General features: G+C 43.8%; 1 protein-coding gene across 1 annotated transcript in view; it reads right to left on the reverse strand.

Annotated features, from left to right (window-relative positions):
- Nucleotides 1-21,420, reverse strand: part of sgsm2 (small G protein signaling modulator 2) — a gene marked incomplete at both ends in the record, with an annotated part of 146,847 nt that overhangs the window by 72,703 nt on the left and 52,724 nt on the right. Inside the window, one exon of the mRNA XM_079514195.1 lies at nucleotides 6,971-7,139. Coding sequence (XP_079370321.1) covers nucleotides 6,971-7,139 — 169 coding nt within the window. The remainder of the gene's footprint in view (nucleotides 1-6,970; nucleotides 7,140-21,420) is intronic.

Here is a 21,420-nt window from a genome sequence, read left to right on the forward strand (position 1 = left end):
AGTCCGACAGGCCTCGTACACGAAGGAATGTCAGTGGAAGGTAATGAAGTAATTGGTGTATTGACGGGTGCATACAAACAAACACCTTCACGGGTTGTCTCCAGATTATATAGAGGTATGCAACAGCAACATGGAAGGAATACACCCAGATTGTATAGAGGTATGCAACAGCAACATGGAAGGAATACACTGTATGTCATGGTTGTCTCCAGATTGTATAGAGGTATGCAACAGCAACATGGAAGGAATACACTGTATGTCATGGTTGTCTCCAGATTATATAGAGGTATGCAACAGCAACATGGAAGGAATACACTGTATGTCATGGTTGTCTCCAGATTATATAGAGGTATGCAACAGCAACATGGAAGGAATACACTGTATGTCATGGTTGTCTCCAGATTATATAGAGGTATGCAACAGCAACATGGAAGGAATACACTGTATGTCATGGTTGTCTCCAGATTGTATAGAGGTATGCAACAGCAACATGGAAGGAATACACTGTATGTCATGGTTGTCTCCAGATTATATAGAGGTATGCAACAGCAACATGGAAGGAATACACTGTATGTCATGGTTGTCTCCAGATTGTATAGAGGTATGCAACAGCAACATGGAAGGAATACACTGTATGTCATGGTTGTCTCCAGATTATATAGAGGTATGCAACAGCAACATGGAAGGAATACACTCAGATTGTATAGAGGTATGCAACAGCAACATGGAAGGAATACATTCAGATTGTATAGAGGTATGCAACAGCAACATGGAAGGAATACATTCAGATTGTATAGAGGTATGCAACAGCAACATGGAAGGAATACATTCAGATTGTATAGAGGTATGCAACAGCAACATGGAAGGAATACATTCAGATTGTATAGAGGTATGCAACAGCAACATGGAAGGAATACACTGTATGTCATGGTTGTCTCCAGATTGTATAGAGGTATGCAACAGCAACATGGAAGGAATACACTGTATGTCATGGTTGTCTCCAGATTATATAGAGGTATGCAACAGCAACATGGAAGGAATACACTGTATGTCATGGTTGTCTCCAGATTGTATAGAGGTATGCAACAGCAACATGGAAGGAATACACTGTATGTCATGGTTGTCTCCAGATTATATAGAGGTATGCAACAGCAACATGGAAGGAATACACTGTATGTCATGGTTGTCTCCAGATTATATAGAGGTATGCAACAGCAACATGGAAGGAATACACTGTATGTCATGGTTGTCTCCAGATTGTATAGAGGTATGCAACAGCAACATGGAAGGAATACACTGTATGTCATGGTTGTCTCCAGATTATATAGAGGTATGCAACAGCAACATGGAAGGAATACACTGTATGTCATGGTTGTCTCCAGATTGTATAGAGGTATGCAACAGCAACATGGAAGGAATACACTGTATGTCATGGTTGTCTCCAGATTGTATAGAGGTATGCAACAGCAACATGGAAGGAATACACTGTATGTCATGGTTGTCTCCAGATTATATAGAGGTATGCAACAGCAACATGGAAGGAATACACTGTATGTCATGGTTGTCTCCAGATTGTATAGAGGTATGCAACAGCAACATGGAAGGAATACACTGTATGTCATGGTTGTCTCCAGATTGTATAGAGGTATGCAACAGCAACATGGAAGGAATACACTGTATGTCAAATGGAAGTGGGAATCTCAATTTAACATTGAATTGTCTGAGAGTGATTGGCATTCCATATGTAAAACACAACATTCTTCAACAAGCTCTAAGAGTTGGAGGGAATTTGGGTGGAAGAATTTGATTTGGTTTTTTTATTACACCAAAAATAAATAAAAAAGCAAACAAATGGGAGAGCAGCAATATTGCTGGAGACAGTGTGGGTGTTTGAGTGCCAATCACTGGTACAAGAAAGACATTCTTTATTGAAAATACTGACAACGTTTTGATCTTTTTGATCTTCATCAGGTCATGACCTGATCGAAACGTTGTCAGTATTTTCAATAAAGAACGTCTTTCTTGTACCTGTGGTGTGCGGGCTCCATCCAATACCTACTGAAGTTTCTTTAGCCCAGCACCGAGCCTGTCGATGTGCGTATTCTACGTCCGCTCGAGTGCCAATCACTCCCATACTGTATATTTTGGCTGTGTGAGAAGGTGAAGGCATTTTGGGACTGTTCACCAGAACCTGGAGAAAATGATGGGATATAACATCATTCGTGACCCCCATAGTTTATATCTTGGACTGACATCAGAGGACACAATAGGACATGAGGACTTATACCTGTTCAGAATATTGCTAATAGCAGCTAAGAAAGCCATCACGAGGAGATGGTTGAAAGCAGACCCTCCTAGAGAGGAGCACTGGATGGAAATTATTGAAGAAATATATCTCATGGAGAAAATGACTCATAATCTGAGGACCAAGGCGGAGCTATTTGAAAAACGTTGGGAAAAATGGCATTTATACAAGAGTGAATAGTGTGTATCTCTCCCCCCCCCCCTCTTTTGTTTTGTTTCTTGTACTGGTTTGTCTTCGTTTTTGTCTTGCTTTTGTTTTTCTTGAATGTATGTATGTACGTTTCGATTGTTGTTTGAAAATAAAAACAAAAGTTAAAAAAAAAAAAGTCCGACAGGCATTAGTCCCGACACACTACCCAAAACCCTAACCTCACAGGGAAGCCAGGTTAGTTTTAACCTGCCACGCATGCCGGGAGCCACGGGTTAGTTTTAACTTGCCAGGGGTTAGTTTTAACCTGCTGTACCACGCATGCCGGGAGCCACGGGTTAGTTTTAACCTGCCACGCATGCCGGGAGCCACGGGTTAGTTTTAACTTGCCATGGGTTAGTTTTAACCTGCCACGCATGCCGGGAGCCACGGGTTAGTTTTAACTTGCCATGGATTAGTTTTAACCTGCCACGCATGCCGGGAGCCACGGGTTAGTTTTAACCTGCCACGCATGCCGGGAGCCACGGGTTAGTTTTAACTTGCCATGGGTTAGTTTTAACCTACTGTACCACGCATGTCGGGAGCCACGGGTGAGTTTTAACCTGCCACGCATGCCGGGAGCCACGGGTTAGTTTTAACTTGCCATGGGTTAGTTTTAACCTACTGTACCACGCATGCCGGGAGCCACGGGTTAGTTTTAACCTGCCACGCATGCCGGGAGCCACGGGTTAGTTTTAACTTGCCATGGGTTAGTTTTAACCTGCCACGCATGCCGGGAGCCACAGGTTAGTTTTAACTTGCCATGGGTTAGTTTTAACCTGCCACGCATGCCGGGAGCCACGGGTTAGTTTTAACCTGCCACGCATGCCGGGAGCCACGGGTTAGTTTTAACTTGCCATGGGTTAGTTTTAACCTGCCACGCATGCCGGGAGCCACGGGTTAGTTTTAACCTGCCACGCATGTCGGGAGCCACGGGTTAGTTTTAACTTGCCATGGGTTAGTTTTAACCTGCCACGCATGCCGGGAGCCACGGGTTAGTTTTAACTTGCCATGGGTTAGTTTTAACCTGCCACGCATGCCGGGAGCCACGGGTTAGTTTTAACTTGCCATGGATTAGTTTTAACCTGCCACGCATGCCGGGAGCCACGGGTGAGTTTTAACCCGGCCACAGGCAGAGTTTCCAGGAATTATATGTTTGGCAGGCAAGATGTGTTGTCCAAATCCATTTCTGAGGGGTGCTAGCCCCTCCTATGGCCAGCTTTTGAGGGTGCGTATAAACACAAACATTGTCCTAACACAAACATTAAATACCATTGACTATGAATGGCCAGATTTGAGCTTTGGCCAAACACGAACATTAAATGCCATTGAAAATGAATGGCCATTTTTGAGTTTGTGTAAACACAAACATTGAAGACAAAAGTGAGGACGCAAAGTGTGTCTGGCCGGAATGAGATGCTATATTATGATAAGAGCGCCTTTAACTTCACACAGGTGTGATCTTTATGCATGTTCCTCCATTATTGGGGGGTATTTAAATTTGTATTAATGTATGCTATTTCTATTTTCGTATCGCCTGAAATAAAGCCACTTTTGACGGGATGAAAAAAATGTTGGACGTCATTTCTTTGTAGGCATTTTGAAAAGCATTTTGTACGTTTTACTTGTACTTTGTACTTAATTTTCTTAACGTTTACTTTTACTTTTATAAGTAACTTTCAGGTAGAATATCTGTACTTTTACTAGTAAAACATTTGAGTACTTTCCCCACCACTGTATGTATGAATAGATACTGTAGATAGATGCACACAGCCACACACGCACAGACAGACACAGGCAGACACATAGACAGACAGACATATAGACGCACGCACGCGCACACACGCGTGTGTGTGTGTGTGTGTGTGTGTGTGTGCATGTGTGTGTGTGTGCTTTAGCCCTGGAGTTGTCCATGGTAGCCATGTGGCTTCGGTTAATGGACACCTAATGGACTTGCAAACAGCTTGCCTTGCAGCTAAGTGCCTGCAGACAAAGCAGTTCATCATATCGCACGCACGCACGTACACGCACACACACACACACACACACACACACACACACACACACACACACACACACACACACACACACACACAGAGGGCTTATGACACCGCGCCAACACAGCGCTTCAATAAACACTCCCGGCCAGACGTTTTTGTGACTGCTGTGGCGACATCATCATATTTCACTCTGTATCATCTTGAGCATCAAACGTCCTGCTTTACAGCATTTTGTCCTACTGTGTTAACTGATGTACTATTAGCAGCATGCTGCGACATCCAAATCACAAGTTGGATGAGAAAAAAAATCACAAGTGGACGAGAATGGTCGTAAAAGTGTCTGTCACCAGTCAGTCACACAGCTGCCTCTAACGCATTTTTGGCGGGAACCCCTTTTGGTGTTAGCGTTATGTTATGCTTTAGCTATTGAAAAATAGCAGATCTACAAGCTCATAGCGCGCCACCGAGTGGCGCGCTACGAGCTTGTAGGTCTGCTATTTTTGAAAAATCGAAGAACGACTGACAGAAACATAGCTTTTTCAGAAAACTGTCAGGATGTAGAAGACATTTTTAGAATCTGATCTCAGGTCAAAATGGGCTAATGTTCTGTGTGTTACTGTATGTTGCTGGGGTCACACTCGACGCAGCAGGGCGTCAATCTGTCACCGCGGGTCGTGGCTGACGTGTTGTGCAGCGACGCGCTCGCTGACGTCATGAAGCGGATACGTACGTCTGACGAGCAAGAACGTAAAGGACAATATAAAGACTTGGGTTAAAAACGGCAGGGGGCCAAATGGTTAACCCATTTTGGGGCGGGAACTCCTTTTGGTGTTTTAAGCATTATGTTATACTTTAGCTATTGAAAAATAGCAGATCTACAAGCTCTTAGTGTGGCACCGAGTGCGGCGATACGAGCTTGTAGATCTGCTATTTTTGGAAAAAAACATGCGGCGCAAATCTTTGAATATATTCTTTCAGAGCGAACGTTTTTAACTCAAATCTTTGCTTCTGGGGAGGTCCCTAGAACAACATATTTTCAGATGGGGGTCGACGGCCAATTACATACAATTTTTGGGGTCCTTGACATGAAATATTGAGCACCACTGATACAGAAACATGAGGTATTTCAGAAAACTGTCAGGATTTAGAAGACATTTTTAAAATTTCAACGTCAGGCCTAAATGGGTAAAACAACACTTGGTCGTTTTGTAGCTTCTGGGGTGAAGTGTTGGATGTACTGTACTGTCTCCTTCATGTCACCGGCGTCCATTGAATGGTAGACCAGTGGTTCTCAAACCTTTTCATGTCAAGGACCCCCAAATTGACACTTATCAGGCCGCGGACCCCCCCAGTTGAAAAGATATGCCAGGGACCCACATGGAAAGGAGGCACTGGAGCAACTCAGACAGTGCAGCATTCGGAGAAAAAAAAGCAATTATCCTGAATGCTGCCTTCCAGTACATATGGCATGGAAAGGAGTGGCATTTGCATTTCTTTCACCATAGTAAATGCTCCATTCGTGGTCTGGTATGGGCAGTTGTTTTACAGACGGGTAAAAGGGCAGGGGCTGAAGCCCCCTTTGATGTCTATGTGTGCACGTCCCTGGCAGTGTTGATTTCGTCGACTAAAACTAAGACGAAAAATGTTCGTCGACTACCATTTTCCACTGGCAAAAACTAAATAGAAACTAAATGAAAACTAAGCTACGATGACTAAAACTAAGGCCAAATATATTGACAATTTCGTCTACAAATAAAAAAGTGTAAAAACAGTCGACGGCATCAAGGCCCGCCAAAACACATTTTAGTCGACTAAATCAACTGTAGATTTAGTCGACTAAAATATTATGATATTTAGTCGACTAAAACTAGACCAGGGGTCCTCAACTAGAAATGCTGAAGGTCCACTAATATTTTTTGAAAAAGACTAAGGTCCGGTCCCATGAGCGCGACGCGGGCCGCCGCGCGCCGAAAATTTTGATTAATTAATGAATTACTGGGCAGACACTGGGGAGGCACTGGGGAGACACTGGGGGACACTGGGGAGGCACTGGGGAGGCACTGGGGGGGCACTGGGGGGACACTGGGGAGGCACTGGGGGGACACTGGGGAGGCACTGGGGAGGCACTGGCGGGACACTGGGGAGGCACTGGGGGGACACTGGGGAGGCACTGGCGAGGCACTGGACATTTCATATCACACATACCATGATTCACTACCCCCCCCCCCCCCCCCCCCAAAAAAAAGGGTCCACAGAGAGGTGGTCCGCGGTCCGGTGGTGGTCCGCGGTCCGGTCGTGGACCGCGGTCCGCCAGTTGAGGACCCCTGAACTAGACTAACACTAAAAACATTCCAGGTGACTAAAATGTGACTGAAACTAAATGAAAACTATTGAAGAGACTAATGACTAAAACTAAAATCAAAATGTGCTGCCAAAAACAACACTGGTCCCTGTGGGGCTGCTCCTCTAGTTTACCAACCTGGTGAGCTCGGCCTGCTGTTGAAGCTCCTCCTGGACTTTGCGACATATGTCCGCTGCCGTGGCGTTGACCTTACCGACCTTGGTGAAGAGGGCGGCGATCTTGTCGCTGCGCAGGAAGCCGGCCGCTCGCCTCTTCAGCATGTGACCCAGGCAGGCCTCGATGGCGGCTGAAGGTGGAGAGAGAGAGACATCCAGAGATCAACACCCATTTAGACCTGCAAGGACGATTCTACAAATGTCTTCTAAATCCTGACGGTTTTCAGAAAAACCTGTCGTTCTCAAACATTTTCACGTCAAGGACCCCCACGAATTATATGTAATTGGCCTCCGACCCCCCCATCTCAAAATATGACCACCCACCTGCACCCCCCCCCCCCCCCCCCCCCTCCCTTCATTGTGAAAGGACTGCCCAGCCCAGCCCCAATTGTACACTCTCAGAGTTACAAATATTTAGGCTATGTAAAGGGGCATTTTTTAATGCATTCATTAATTGATTATTGAGAACGGAATGGATTTGTATAGTTTTTCTTTGCCAACTACAAATAAAAGAAAAAGGAACTTGCAATGCAATATGGATACTGCTGATCTTTTAATAGTAGCCATGGTTCACATGACGCTCGTCTTTCACGCGCGGCAATGGCGCGACGTTCCCCTGTTTTGAGCGCCGTGCTACAAAGTTACCATGTACATAGACTTTGGTAGCAGCCAGCACTGCATCATGTGGAGAAGATAGAACATAATATGCATATTGCTGAACACTTTTCTGTCAACACACCGTCGACAGGGGAGACGTCTTCCTGGGAGCGGGCTGTTGTGATGCTTAATAGACCTACTTTTTATTGAGTCAGGCTGCAACAGAGACCCCTGAAATGTGATTATACCTAGGCAAACCCCACGCATGAGGCAGGTGAGATACAGTCAGACGGCCTGCTGCAAGACACTTAAAATATTTACAAGGTTGGAGCCAAAAACTGCCCCGTTCCCTCCCACACATATTTCCCGCCGCTTTTGTCTGTCCATTTTAGGTGGAAAAGCCTTCTAGCATTAAACCGTCGACTAAGTGACAGCTCCAGCTGCCCCGTATAGTGGATGTTGTGGTAATGCTTTGCAATGTGAGGCTTCAGACTGCGGTGGGAAGGTGTTGGCATTGAACAGAACAGACACAAGACAGACACAAGACAGACAGACAGACAGACAGACAGACAGACAGACAGACAGACAGACAGACAGACAGACAGACAGACAGACAGACAGACGCACGCCTGCAAAATGAAAGGTGCGTGTGGAGCTCTATTGCTAGGGTTCCTCAATCAGTTTCCCCCCAAGGGCCAAGTTATGTCTAGGCCTAGGGTACCATGAAGGGCCAAGTTATTGTTATAGACTCCTGGAGAGCACTTATAACATAGTTTAAACAACATAATGAGACAATTCAGACTTTCATTAGAATTCATATAGTATTTGAATACGGAGACGGCATTCAAGCGTTACAATGGAACACCATACTGACTCAACACAATTCAGTCAGACTTCAGCTTAAATACCTTCATCCACTCCCTCAGGGAGAGTAGGTGGGTCTGAACACATGAGACAATGACTCCCTCAGGGAGAGTAGGTGGTCTGAACACATGCCAAGTTATGTCTAGGCCTATAGGGTACCAACGTGCGTCACATGCATGCACGTGCAAAGCTTTTATTAGTATTATTAATAATAATGAATTCATCTTAGAATAGATGTAAAAGACCTATTTAACAGTTGCATAAACATAATTGCCTTCCTTGAGCATCAGCTACGCACGCACGCACGCACGCACGCACGCACGCACGCACGCACGCACGCAAACGCACACGCACACGCACACACCTCTCCTCTGCAGTTAAGTGTCTCATTTCTCTCCAAAAAGCCCTTGAACGTGATAGAATATATAATGATGATGGATTACTGTGATTATGGTAAACTAAGCTGCACATTTCACATCACATACACACCATACCTGTAAATTACAAGTAGCCCCCCCCAAATAATAATAATAAAAAAATGAAAGAGCTCCCCAGCGACTACCAAGGTTTATGGTACTGTTGGAGCAAACCTGTGTGCGGACTCTCTTCTCTTCACTTATGGTACTGTTGTTACAGTATATATAGGCTCTCCTTATCTCTCTCTCTCTCCTCTCCTCATAGTGACGAATGGCAGAGATGTGGCCGTGATATTAGACAGCCACCTAAAGCACTGATGGGGACTATAGGGGATGGTGGGAGAGAGGAGGGAGTCTGGCTAGTGTTTTACGATGGTAATAGCCTGCTGTGTGTTTATTGTTGGACTTGCACTATAGCCCTCTCTGCCTGCAAGCACAGCAGGGTGTGCACGTGTGCGTGTGTGTGCGCGCGCACACATGCATGTACCAGGAAATGTCCCATTTAAAATAGGATTTTCCCTCGCTCTTTTTCTCTGAAACTACGAGCGCTGTCCGTGGTTTTGACCAAACATCCGATGTTCGGACCTGATTTGTGAATTTTCGCCACATCGCAATCGACATGTTACCGTTTGAACATCGTGAGCTAATGCTAACATTAGCCGTTTCTTCTTCTCTCGGTCTGCGAGGCCGGGAGAACGGCTGTAAATGAGTAGTAATTCCGTTATTTTCGTCGGCAGAAGCTAGCTACCTCCAATGGCCACTAGGGGGCAGTCAAATAGAGTTCTCATCGGGCCTGAAAATTAAGGCCCGGCCCTACCCTACCCTAACTGGGTCGGCCCGAGGTCCGGCCCGACCCTAACAATTACCATAATATCAGGCCCGAAAACCCGAAAAAGCCCGAGTGAAAAAAAGAGAAAAAAAGGAAAAAGAAAAATGCCACTATATGGCCGCGACGCCGTGGATTATTGAGACGACCGTGTCAGAGAACGCACTAATAGTCTAGTCGCCGAAATAAAGGATTTATGTATCTCACATTAATTGGCTGATAATGTTCCATTTTCAACATTCTAATGGTTTCCAGCAATTTCCAGGGGTGAGTAAACATCTTCTGAATCAAAGTAGCAGCGATCCTCTGAAGTGACGCAGTTAATTATGTCCAATAGGCTACTGGCAATATTATGACAATAGTCAACTTGGCTATAATCTACTAGGTTACTGTATAGTTTACATTAATCATTGCCTCTCAAACCCACATACCACGCGTAATGTGCGTTGCCTAACCAAAAGAACAGACATACAAACCATCAACATGCCGCTCGATGGCGTGTCGAGTCTGTCGACAGCTTGCAGATCTTGTATTTTGGGCAGTGGGCAGACAACGAGGCGCGCTGCGCTACGATGGGGAAATTAAATAGCTCAGCTGTACAGCGCGCTGCGATACGATTTGTAAAGCAAATAGCTGTAGCCTACAGTGTGACTGTAACATTGCTTGGTCATCATGTAACTATATTACGTGCAGGCGCTTTCATAGTTATATGGAGCATTTACCGTTGATTAGGTAGCCTAATTTAGCTTATTCACCCAGCTGGGTTCAACGAGACAGCAGTGTCTCGTTAAGCCCCGACGTTTCCAAAACGAGCTATTGCAGATAAATCGATGGTCTTATAAAACATTTAAGCATATGGCAAGTTGACTTAAGTTATATAGTTGATGCTGAGCAGTAAGCAGCTCATTTGGTTGGCAAACCAGAGGCCAGCCAGCGGTAGCAAGTTCAACAACCACCGTTCTATTCTGTCACTTTGGTGCGCTGCTGCTGATCATCGCCTCCTCCTCCTTCAGTCACATATAGTATAATAGCCTAAACTGTAAAAGTTAATCGCCAACATTCACCAGCTCAGCCCTCTTCATATTAAATAAATACATTACACAAACAACATAATTGTTATTTTTGTTATAATAAAATTATATAAAAAATTTTAAAAAAATCACGGAAAATCACAGAGCCCGAGGCTCGGCCCGGCTCGACTAATTATCGTGCATTTTGGGCCCGGCCCTACCCGAAAATGTCGGGCCGGGTCGGGCCGGGCCGGGTTCGGGCAGAGATTGAGAACTCTACAGTCAAAGTGTTTTAAATATAGTGTATCATACAATCAAATGTTTTACGGATCAAATATGTGTGTGCATGCGTGTGCGTGCGTGCGTGCATGCGTGTGCGTGGGTATTTGCATGTGAGAGAGGAGTATAGATTGTGCTATACAGTGTGAGGCCGTCATGCTGTGTGGAAAACAAAGCGAAACAAACTCCCATTACTGTGATTGTCCTAATCCCTCAGTGCCTGCTGGCTTCGCCTGCACGCATCCATCTACCCATCATCAGCCTCCCTCCCTCGCACAGCCTATTAATAAGTAAGTAGTCTGACTCCTGTAAGGGTCTTGGGCACAATAATTGCTCTGCATTCTGTCCAGTTGCAACTTCCTCCTCGTTTAGGCATCTATTGTCTATATCCAATTTTCAGTGGTGGAAAAAGTACTGATTGTTTTTACTTAATTAATAAGTAAGTAGTCTGACTCCCGTAAGGGTCTTGGGCACAATAATTGCTCTGCATTCTGTCCAGTTGCAACTTCCTTGTGGTTTAGGCATCTATTGTCTATATCCAATTTTCAGTGGTGGAAAAAGTACAGATTTTTTTTACTTAATTAATAAGTAAGTAGACGGACTCCCGTAAGGGCCTTGGGCACAATAATTGCTCTGCATTCTGTCCAGTTGCAACTTCCTTGTGGTTTAGGCATCTATTGTCAATATCCAATTTTCAGTGCATCAAAAGCAAAAAAAAATGCATCAAAATCATTAGGGCAGGCCTGGGCCGTGGCTCAGCGGTCCAGGCACCTTGGCTTGTAATCCAGTCTGGCAGTGTGCCGCGGGTTCGACTCCCGACCTCGACGGCCTTTACTGCATGTCACCCCCCCCCCATCTCTCTCCCCATTTCCTGTCAGCCTACTGTCTGTCCCTCCATAAAAAATATAAAATAAAGGCGAAAGCCACATTAGGGCAACCATGAGGAAGAACAGCAGCACCCTCGTAGATGGTGATGGGATTTTTAATAGCGTTATGATTAGGGTTATGTCTGCTCCAGTCGCGACATCTAGTTTTAAGAACATGTTTCAGGGTAAACGAGGTACACAACCATTTCACCAGAGCCAGCTGCAGATGTGGTGCTCCCTGCTTTTAAAAGTAAAGTGGGCAAAAGGCTCATTCATTTATATAGGAGCCACACAGTGGATCAGCCTGGAAACCAGTGTTAAACTGACATCCAATTTGAGGACATTTAAACAGAAGACTAAACAATGGCTCCTGGAAAAGGTTCCCCTATAAAGCGTCACCTTAGAGGGATGGATGGAGACGTACTTGTTGTGTTGTGTATGTAATGTATATGTACTGTTATGTGAAAAGTACTGATTTGTTTTTACTTAAAAGTAAAAGTATCAATACTGCAATGTAGAAATACTCTATTACAAGTAAAAGTCCCGGAATTCAAAATGTACTTGATTAAAAGTGCAAAAGGTATTTGGTATCAACATGCGCTTAAAGTGCCAATTAGAGTAAAAGTACTCATTGTGCAGAATGTATAAAAAATAATATTTGAAAATAGGCGATCTGCATTTCCACCACGTGAAAGTAGCCGAGCTTAATTGTAGATCGGCTATTTTCACATGGCCGAAATGTATAGGGCTGAAGTGGTCAATGTATGATTTGTAATACTCAAAAAAAGTAACTGGTAACTAAAGGTTTAAGATCAATTTAGTGGAGTGAAAGTACAATATTTCGATCCGAGATAGATGAGATGAGATGAGATGAGATGAGATATACTTTATTAATCCCCGAAGGGAAAATTGAAGCGCTAGTAGTAGTAGTGGCGTAGAAGTAAAAGTATTGGAAATACTCAAGTAAAGTACAGATACCTAAAAATTTTACTTAAGTACAGTACTTAAGTAAGCTGTACTTAGTTTCTTTACACCACTGCTAATTTTTAGGGTTTGCGAGGACATCACAGGACTGCTTTAAATCGGACTGGAAGAACAGATTGAATAAACATGCATCTTATCTATCTCACCTCACACAGACGCACTGAAGGTGACTCACTGAGTCACTACACTACAGCTGCAGCCATGGTCTGAATAATGCCACGGTCCTTGAATGTCAAAGACGTCAGCTTGTGTTGTCCTTGTGCCACGAGTGCCACGGATATTTACTGAATACTGTGTGTTCATAATGCCTCTCTGACCAATGTCACCGGAACCTATAGGTTGTTTTATTAACCCATTTAGACCTGAGATCAGATTCTAAAAAATTGAAAATGACAGTTTTCTGAAAAAGCTATGTTTCTATGTCAGTCGTTCTTCGATTTTTCAAAAATAGCAGACCTACAAGCTCATAGCGCGCCACTCGGTGGCGCGGTATGAGCTTGTAGGTCTGCTATTTTTCAATAGCTAAAGCATAACATAATGCTAACACCAAAAGGGGTTCCCGCCCCAAAATGGGCCCATTTAGACCTGAGGACGATTCTACCAAATGTCTTCTAAATCCTGACGGTTTTCTGAAGAAAAAAAAACCTATGTTTCTATGTGTCAGTGGTTCTCAAACATTTTCATGTCAAGGACGCCCAAAAATACATGTAATTGGCCGCCGACCCCCCATCTGCAAATATGATGACCTAACCAGATTGCAAAGATTTTGGGTTAAAAAAACGTTCGCTCTGAAAGAAAATATATTCAAAGATTTGCGCCACATTTTCACGATTTCTCAAAAATAGCAGATCTATAAGCTCGTAGCGCGGCACTCGGTGCCGCGCTATGAGCTTGTAGCTTGTAGATCTGCTATTTTTCAATAGCTAAAGTATAACATAATGCTTAAAACACCAAAAGGGGTTCCCGCTTCCCGCCCAGAATGGGTTTTAAAGGGAGCACCTTCTGCTCTTGGGAGGGTTGATGTACCCACTATCAAGTTAATCATTTTAGACCTCATCATTTTTAGCTGTGTTAATTAATATGGGCTGCATATCAGAGGCACTGCAAAATGAAAGTGACAGCAACTTTCTGTGACCATTAACAGTATGACCTTTTTTCAGCTTGGGGAGTCCCAGAGATCTCTGCTAATTGCCTTGAAGTTGTTGGTGAGAGACATATGGGCTCCATTTTCGTCACCGCTAAACCCCTTATCCCTAAACTTCTTTGCCTTTTTTTTTTTTTTACTATTTTTCAAAACATTTTAGAATAGTTAAAATGACCAGTCTACAAGCTCACAACGTGTCGATGTAGATTGGTAGTTGAACTATTCAAAAATGTTTTTCAAAATAGGAAAAAAAGGCAAAGAAGTTTAGGGATAAGGGGTTTAGCGGTGACGAAAATGGAGCCCAAAGACTTGAGGCTGACTCAGGGATCGTGGGGAGGGAGAGAGAAAGAGAGGGGAGAGGAGGAAAGAGGTGTGGCTTTTTTTTTTTTTTTTTTTTTTTGCTAGTGTTGTGCATATACTCATGAAAGAAATTGTATTATATTCCCCTGAAAGAAATGAACCAGTCTGGCTGCTCTGTGTGCGTGTGCGTGCGTCTGAGTGATCTGGTGCAAGTATCCATTAGTGAACTCATTAGTAGATCTAATTAACACCGCTATTGTAATTACTGGTGGCAGCAATGCTGCTTGTCTGTCTGTCTGTCTGTCTGTCTGAAAGGACATGTCCCTCCTATCTAACATGTCCTTTCTGCCTTCCTGTCCGTCTTGCCCCTCAGTTTCTTTCACTGTCAAAAGTTGTCTGTCCTTGATCTTCCTGTCTGTATTTTGGCAACTATGATAGTTTGTGTCCAACAGTTCTGATTATGAATCAGGAGTTGAGCACACACACACATGCAATGGGAAGTCTCAAATACATGGAGGTCGCCATCATCATAAAGAGTGATTTGTTGATGAAGACATTCACTCCGTCACCAACATAACATGCAGTAACACGGTGCACACTATAGCCACCTTTAAAAACATTATTTCATTGGCCCGTTTGACTGTCAAGGGTTCAGCCTCCAGGAAGAAACCCTAAATACAAAGTTAATACACCATTGCACATAAAAACAACTCCAGGGTGTCTAATGAAGTACTGTCACCTCATAGACACATGAAAAACTGGAAAAATACAAGAATTGTGGCACTCCATCTTACATTTTTTGAGAAATGTGGTTATGGTGTGGCCACACAGAGCTGCTCGACCAACTCCGTGCTGATGCTCTCAAAAAAACGGTACGCCCCGTTATCGGCTATGGAAGAACCACCCACACCTGACATCGCTCCAGTCGTGTCCCTCCTCCCCTTCTGCATGTTAAAACTGTAACGTGATATAATTACGTCCACTTCACTATATTCGTCGTGTACAGTAGTTACATTTTCTTGGAAGCCAGACCTATTAATATATCACTGATTCACCCCTTAATAAGCGGCCGCTGTTCCAGACGGAACATAAGGCTCACCAAGAGAAATCGTGACAGACAGTTGTTCATCTGACAGCCAGGGCGGCAGTGGCTCAGGGGTAGAGTGCCTGGATGGTAACCGTAAGGTTGCCAGTTCGAACCCGGGCTCCCCCAGAGTTACTGTCGAAGTGTCCTTGAGCAAGACACCCCTAATTGCTCCCGATGCGCTAGTTGGTGCCTTGCATGGTTTCCGCTGCCATCGGTGTATGAATGTGTGTGTGAATGGGTGAATGTAATGCACAATCTCTGTAAAGCGCCTTGGATAAAGGCGCTATATAAATGCACCATTTACCAGTCTTAGACGCGTCCTCGTTTTTACTACCCACTTTCGCACCAGTGAGGGGTGTGGGGGGGCAAGGGGGCAAGGTGCCGGCCCTAGTTACAGTTAGATGAGTCGTGGAAACTCCTGCATCTGATCATCCATTTAGTCCATTAGATTAGACCAGTGGTTCCCAAACGGTGGTGCGTGCACCCCTTGTGGTGCGCGGGCGCCTTCTAGGGGGTGCGTGCACCCCTTGTGGTGCGCGGGCGCCTTCTAGGGGGTGCGCGACATGAAAAGGCTAATGGTGGTGCTATGGTTTTATTTTTTATTTTTTTTAAAGATATTTTTTTGCGGCTTACGCCTATTATTGGTTTTTGAAGGGACAGACAGTAGGCTGACAGGAAATGGGAGAGAGATGGGGGAAGACATGCAGTAAAGGCCGTGTCGGGCTCGGGAGTCGAACCCGCGGCACACTGCGACTGGATTACCAGTCGGGTGCCCAGACGGTTACGCCACCGCCTGGGCCCTATGGTTTTATTTTATACAAGTAAGACGCGTAAACGCGGGAAGCGAACGAAGTGTTGTGGCAGTCTGACACACACACACACACAGACCTCTGTATCGTTCCAATTTCAGTTCGTATTGGTTTGCTCCCAATCTTTTGCCCTCTGGTGGTGGGCGGGTGGTGTTACAGCGTGACACACACAGACACACAGACAGACAGTTTTGGCCAGCTTCTATAGTTAGTACTCACTTTGTTCGCAATCACTTCGTTCACAATCACTTCGTTCGCAGAATATAGCCTATGCTGCATATAAATGCCATATTCAGGTTCATATATGTGCATATGTGGATAAATAGGAAATGTATGTCTCTATATAGCAATATGCATGTAATGTACAGTAACAAATGAATCATTTGGGTGCTTTGTATTTCATTCTTCTTGGCTGTAATTAGTAGGCTATATTAATACTGTACTATACAACACATCTTATATTAACATCTATCACCTTTGCTTATTCTGTCACCGTCAAGACTTGTACCTGCAGTGTTGACACTTTTCACAGCTCTCTGTGTGAAAACAAAGGGATTCAAATGGAAACTCTAAGAAAAGATCTGAGATATTTTCTGTTGCACACTCACTGTGGCAAAGGCATTGTTTTCTCTCATCTTTTGTTTGTGTGTGAAGGTGCTTTGATTACATTTTTTATTTATCACAGAGAAATCAAATATACTGCACCCTTCCTTCCAAAATTCTCAAGTGTGACTTCCATTTTAATCATTGTGTGTGGGAATTCTGGGAAAGTGCCAAAAGAGCTAAACAGATTGTTAGGTACAGTCCTAGAAATGTAACAGAACCTCTTGAATCAACTAATAAATGCTTAGGACTGTGTCTCAGTGCCATTTGAGACAAGACGTCCTGAAGACCATTGGGACACTTTCATGAGGACAGACTTGAAACTTAAAACGGACAAGAAAAACACAAGAACACAAATGTGCAGTTTCAAACTAGAATAGAAAACACAACCAGTCTACATCTATCAGTAAATGTGAACGCAATACTACAATACTGATATTATGATGGTGCTGGGATTTATCATTGCGTAAGAGACGTTCCCCTGTAAAAAATTGCTATCTTGTACCCCAGCCTAAATCTCTTAACACCTCCGCTACCTGTTACATTAGTCACTCTGTCGTTCAATTATCTCCCAACAATGACCAGCTAGCCATGACATTATCCCTTACATAACGTCTGGAGTGGTTGGAGGAGGTCTCCCTAGTCTTCCATTGAGAAGTGCAGACCCTGGTGTCGGGTAGGACTCCTACTGGTCGACAACCAGTACTGCCTGAAGCTCATGAGAGCAGTTATATCCCCTGCCCAAGCGGGGGGAGAGCGGTAGAACTTCAAATCCTGGGTTTAAATCCCAATCCGATAGGACAAGAAACGTTACCACTAGCAATAAAATACTCTATACCATATATGGAATAGTGTAAACTGGACAATTAACTAACCACAGATAAGCATCATGCTGAATACAGTGAGTGGTGCAGGATTCAACGTTTAATTCTTTTTTTTAAAGATTACCGGTAGATTTATGACTTTCCTGCTCCATTAGGTAGTCCAGTATGTGGCGGGGGAGGGGGGGGGGGGGACCGTTAGAGATGGGAGGCAGAAAGAGGGGGCTGGCATTCAAAGGTCATGAGCCAGATTCAACCCACACACACCACAGCCACCAGCACACTCCGCTTACCACGGGAAAAATAACCATCAGCTTCATAAAAACCCTGTTAACAGTACATGTGTTCAGGTCTGCAACTCACATGGTACGTTTTAACATGTGCGTGGGAGTATGAGATCTTAGGGTCTGCAACATGCAATATGAACTGTAATATAGTTTGTTGGCTACAGATGCATAGAGTGTTAGGGTCTGCAACATGCAACATGCACTGTAATATAGTTTGTTGGCTACAGATGCATAGAGTGTTAGGGTCTGCAACATGCAACATGCACTGTAATATAGTTTGTTGGCTACAGATGCATAGAGTGTTAGGGTCTGCAACATGCAATATGCACTGTAATATAGTTTGTTGGCTACAGATGCATAGAGTGTTAGGGTCTGCAACATGCAATATACACTGTAATATAGTTTGTTGGCTACAGATGCATAGAGTGTTAGGGTCTGCAACATGCAATATGAACTGTAATAGAGTTTGTTGGCTACAGATGCATAGAGTGTTAGGGTCTGCAACATGCAACATGCACTGTAATAGAGTTTGTTGGCTACAGATGCATAGAGTGTTAGGGTCTGCAATATGCACTGTAATATAGTTTGTTGGCTACAGATGCATAGAGTGTTAGGGTCTGCAACATGCAATATGAACTGTAATATAGTTTGTTGGCTACAGATGCATAGAGTGTTAGGGTCTGCAACATGCAACATGCACTGTAATATAGTTTGTTGGCTACAGATGCATAGAGTGTTAGGGTCTGCAACATGCAATATGAACTGTAATATAGTTTGTTGGCTACAGATGCATAGAGTGTTAGGGTCTGCAACATGCAATATGAACTGTAATATAGTTTGTTGGCTACAGATGCATAGAGTGTTAGGGTCTGCAACATGCAATATGCACTGTAATATAGTTTGTTGGCTGCAGATGCATAGAGTGTTAGGGTCTGCAACATGCAATATGCACTGTAATATAGTTTGTTGGCTACAGATGCATAGAGTGTTAGGGTCTGCAATATGCACTGTAATATAGTTTGTTGGCTACAGATGCATAGAGTGTTAGGGTCTGCAACATGCACTGTAATGTAGTTTGTTGGCTACAGATGCATAGAGTGTTAGGGTCTGCAACATGCACTGTAATGTAGTTTGTTGGCTACAGATGCATAGAGTGTTAGGGTCTGCAACATGCACTGTAATGTAGTTTGTTGGCTACAGATGCATAGAGTGTTAGGGTCTGCAACATGCACTGTAATGTAGTTTGTTGGCTACAGATGCATAGAGTGTTAGGGTCTGCAACATGCACTGTAATATAGTTTGTTGGCTACAGATGCATAGAGTGTTAGGGTCTGCAACATGCACTGTAATGTAGTTTGTTGGCTACAGATGCATAGAGTGTTAGGGTCTGCAACATGCACTGTAATGTAGTTTGTTGGCTACAGATGCATAGAGTGTTAGGGTCTGCAACATGCACTGTAATATAGTTTGTTGGATACAGATGCATAGAGTGTTAGGGTCTGCAACATGCACTGTAATGTAGTTTGTTGGCTACAGATGCATAGAGTGTTAGGGTCTGCAACATGCAATATGCACTGTAATGTAGTTTGTTGGCTACAGATGCATAGAGTGTTAGGGTCTGCAACATGCAATATGCACTGTAATATAGTTTGTTGGCTATACAGATGCATAGAGTGTTAGGGTCTGCAACATGCAATATGCACTGTAATATAGTTTGTTGGCTATACAGATGCATAGAGTGTTAGGGTCTGCAACATGCAATATGCACTGTAATATAGTTGGTTGGCTACAGATGCATAGAGTGTTAGGGTCTGCAACATGCAACATGCACTGTAATATAGTTTGTTGGCTACAGATGCATAGAGTGTTAGGGTCTGCAACATGCAATATGCACTGTAATATAGTGTGTTGGCTACAGATGCATAGAGTGTTAGGGTCTGCAACATGCAATATGCACTGTAATATAGTTTGTTGGCTATACAGATGCATAGAGTGTTAGGGTCTGCAACATGCAATATGCACTGTAATATAGTTTGTTGGCTGCAGATGCATAGAGTGTTAGGGTCTGCAACATGCAATATGCACTGTAATATAGTTTGTTGGCTACAGATGCATAGAGTGTTAGGGTCTGCAATATGCACTGTAATATAGTTTGTTGGCTACAGATGCATAGAGTGTTAGGGTCTGCAACATGCACTGTAATGTAGTTTGTTGGCTACAGATGCATAGAGTGTTAGGGTCTGCAACATGCACTGTAATGTAGTTTGTTGGCTACAGATGCATAGAGTGTTAGGGTCTGCAACATGCACTGTAATGTAGTTTGTTGGCTACAGATGCATAGAGTGTTAGGGTCTGCAACATGCACTGTAATATAGTTTGTTGGCTACAGATGCATAGAGTGTTAGGGTCTGCAACATGCACTGTAATGTAGTTTGTTGGCTACAGATGCATAGAGTGTTAGGGTCTGCAACATGCAATATGCACTGTAATGTAGTTTGTTGGCTACAGATGCATAGAGTGTTAGGGTCTGCAACATGCACTGTAATGTAGTTTGTTGGCTACAGATGCATAGAGTGTTAGGGTCTGCAACATGCACTGTAATGTAGTTTGTTGGCTACAGATGCATAGAGTGTTAGGGTCTGCAACATGCACTGTAATATAGTTTGTTGGATACAGATGCATAGAGTGTTAGGGTCTGCAACATGCACTGTAATGTAGTTTGTTGGCTACAGATGCATAGAGTGTTAGGGTCTGCAACATGCACTGTAATGTAGTTTGTTGGCTACAGATGCATAGAGTGTTAGGGTCTGCAACATGCACTGTAATGTAGTTTGTTGGCTACAGATGCATAGAGTGTTAGGGTCTGCAACATGCACTGTAATGTAGTTTGTTGGCTACAGATGCATAGAGTGTTAGGGTCTGCAACATGCACTGTAATATAGTTTGTTGGCTACAGATGCATAGAGTGTTAGGGTCTGCAACATGCAATATGCACTGTAATGTAGTTTGTTGGCTACAGATGCATAGAGTGTTAGGGTCTGCAATATGAACTGTAATGTAGTTTGTTGGCTACAGATGCATAGAGTGTTAGGGTCTGCAACATGCACTGTAATATAGTTTGTTGGCTACAGATGCATAGAGTGTTAGGGTCTGCAACATGCAATATGCACTGTAATGTAGTTTGTTGGCTACAGATGCATAGAGTGTTAGGGTCTGCAACATGCACTGTAATATAGTTTGTTGGCTACAGATGCATAGAGTGAAGTTGACAGTGAAATAAAGCCTGGACTAGAAGCATCCAGACATTCACACATCCAGACTCATGACTTGAGTAACATGCTGATTCTTGTGGGCATGCGAGGAAAGGTGAAAAGGCTCTTCTCAAGCAGGTGATTTAATGCAAATTGACACACTCTCCTGAGACTTCTCCTCAGCCTCTCTTCATCTCTCTCTCTCTCTCTCTCTCTCTCTCTCTCTCTCTCTCTCTCTCTCTCTCTCTCTCTCTCTCTGGCGTTTGAT

The sequence above is a fragment of the Electrona antarctica genome (assembly GCF_951216825.1).
Source record: "Electrona antarctica genome assembly, chromosome: 11".
Classification (NCBI taxonomy): domain Eukaryota; kingdom Metazoa; phylum Chordata; class Actinopteri; order Myctophiformes; family Myctophidae; genus Electrona; species Electrona antarctica.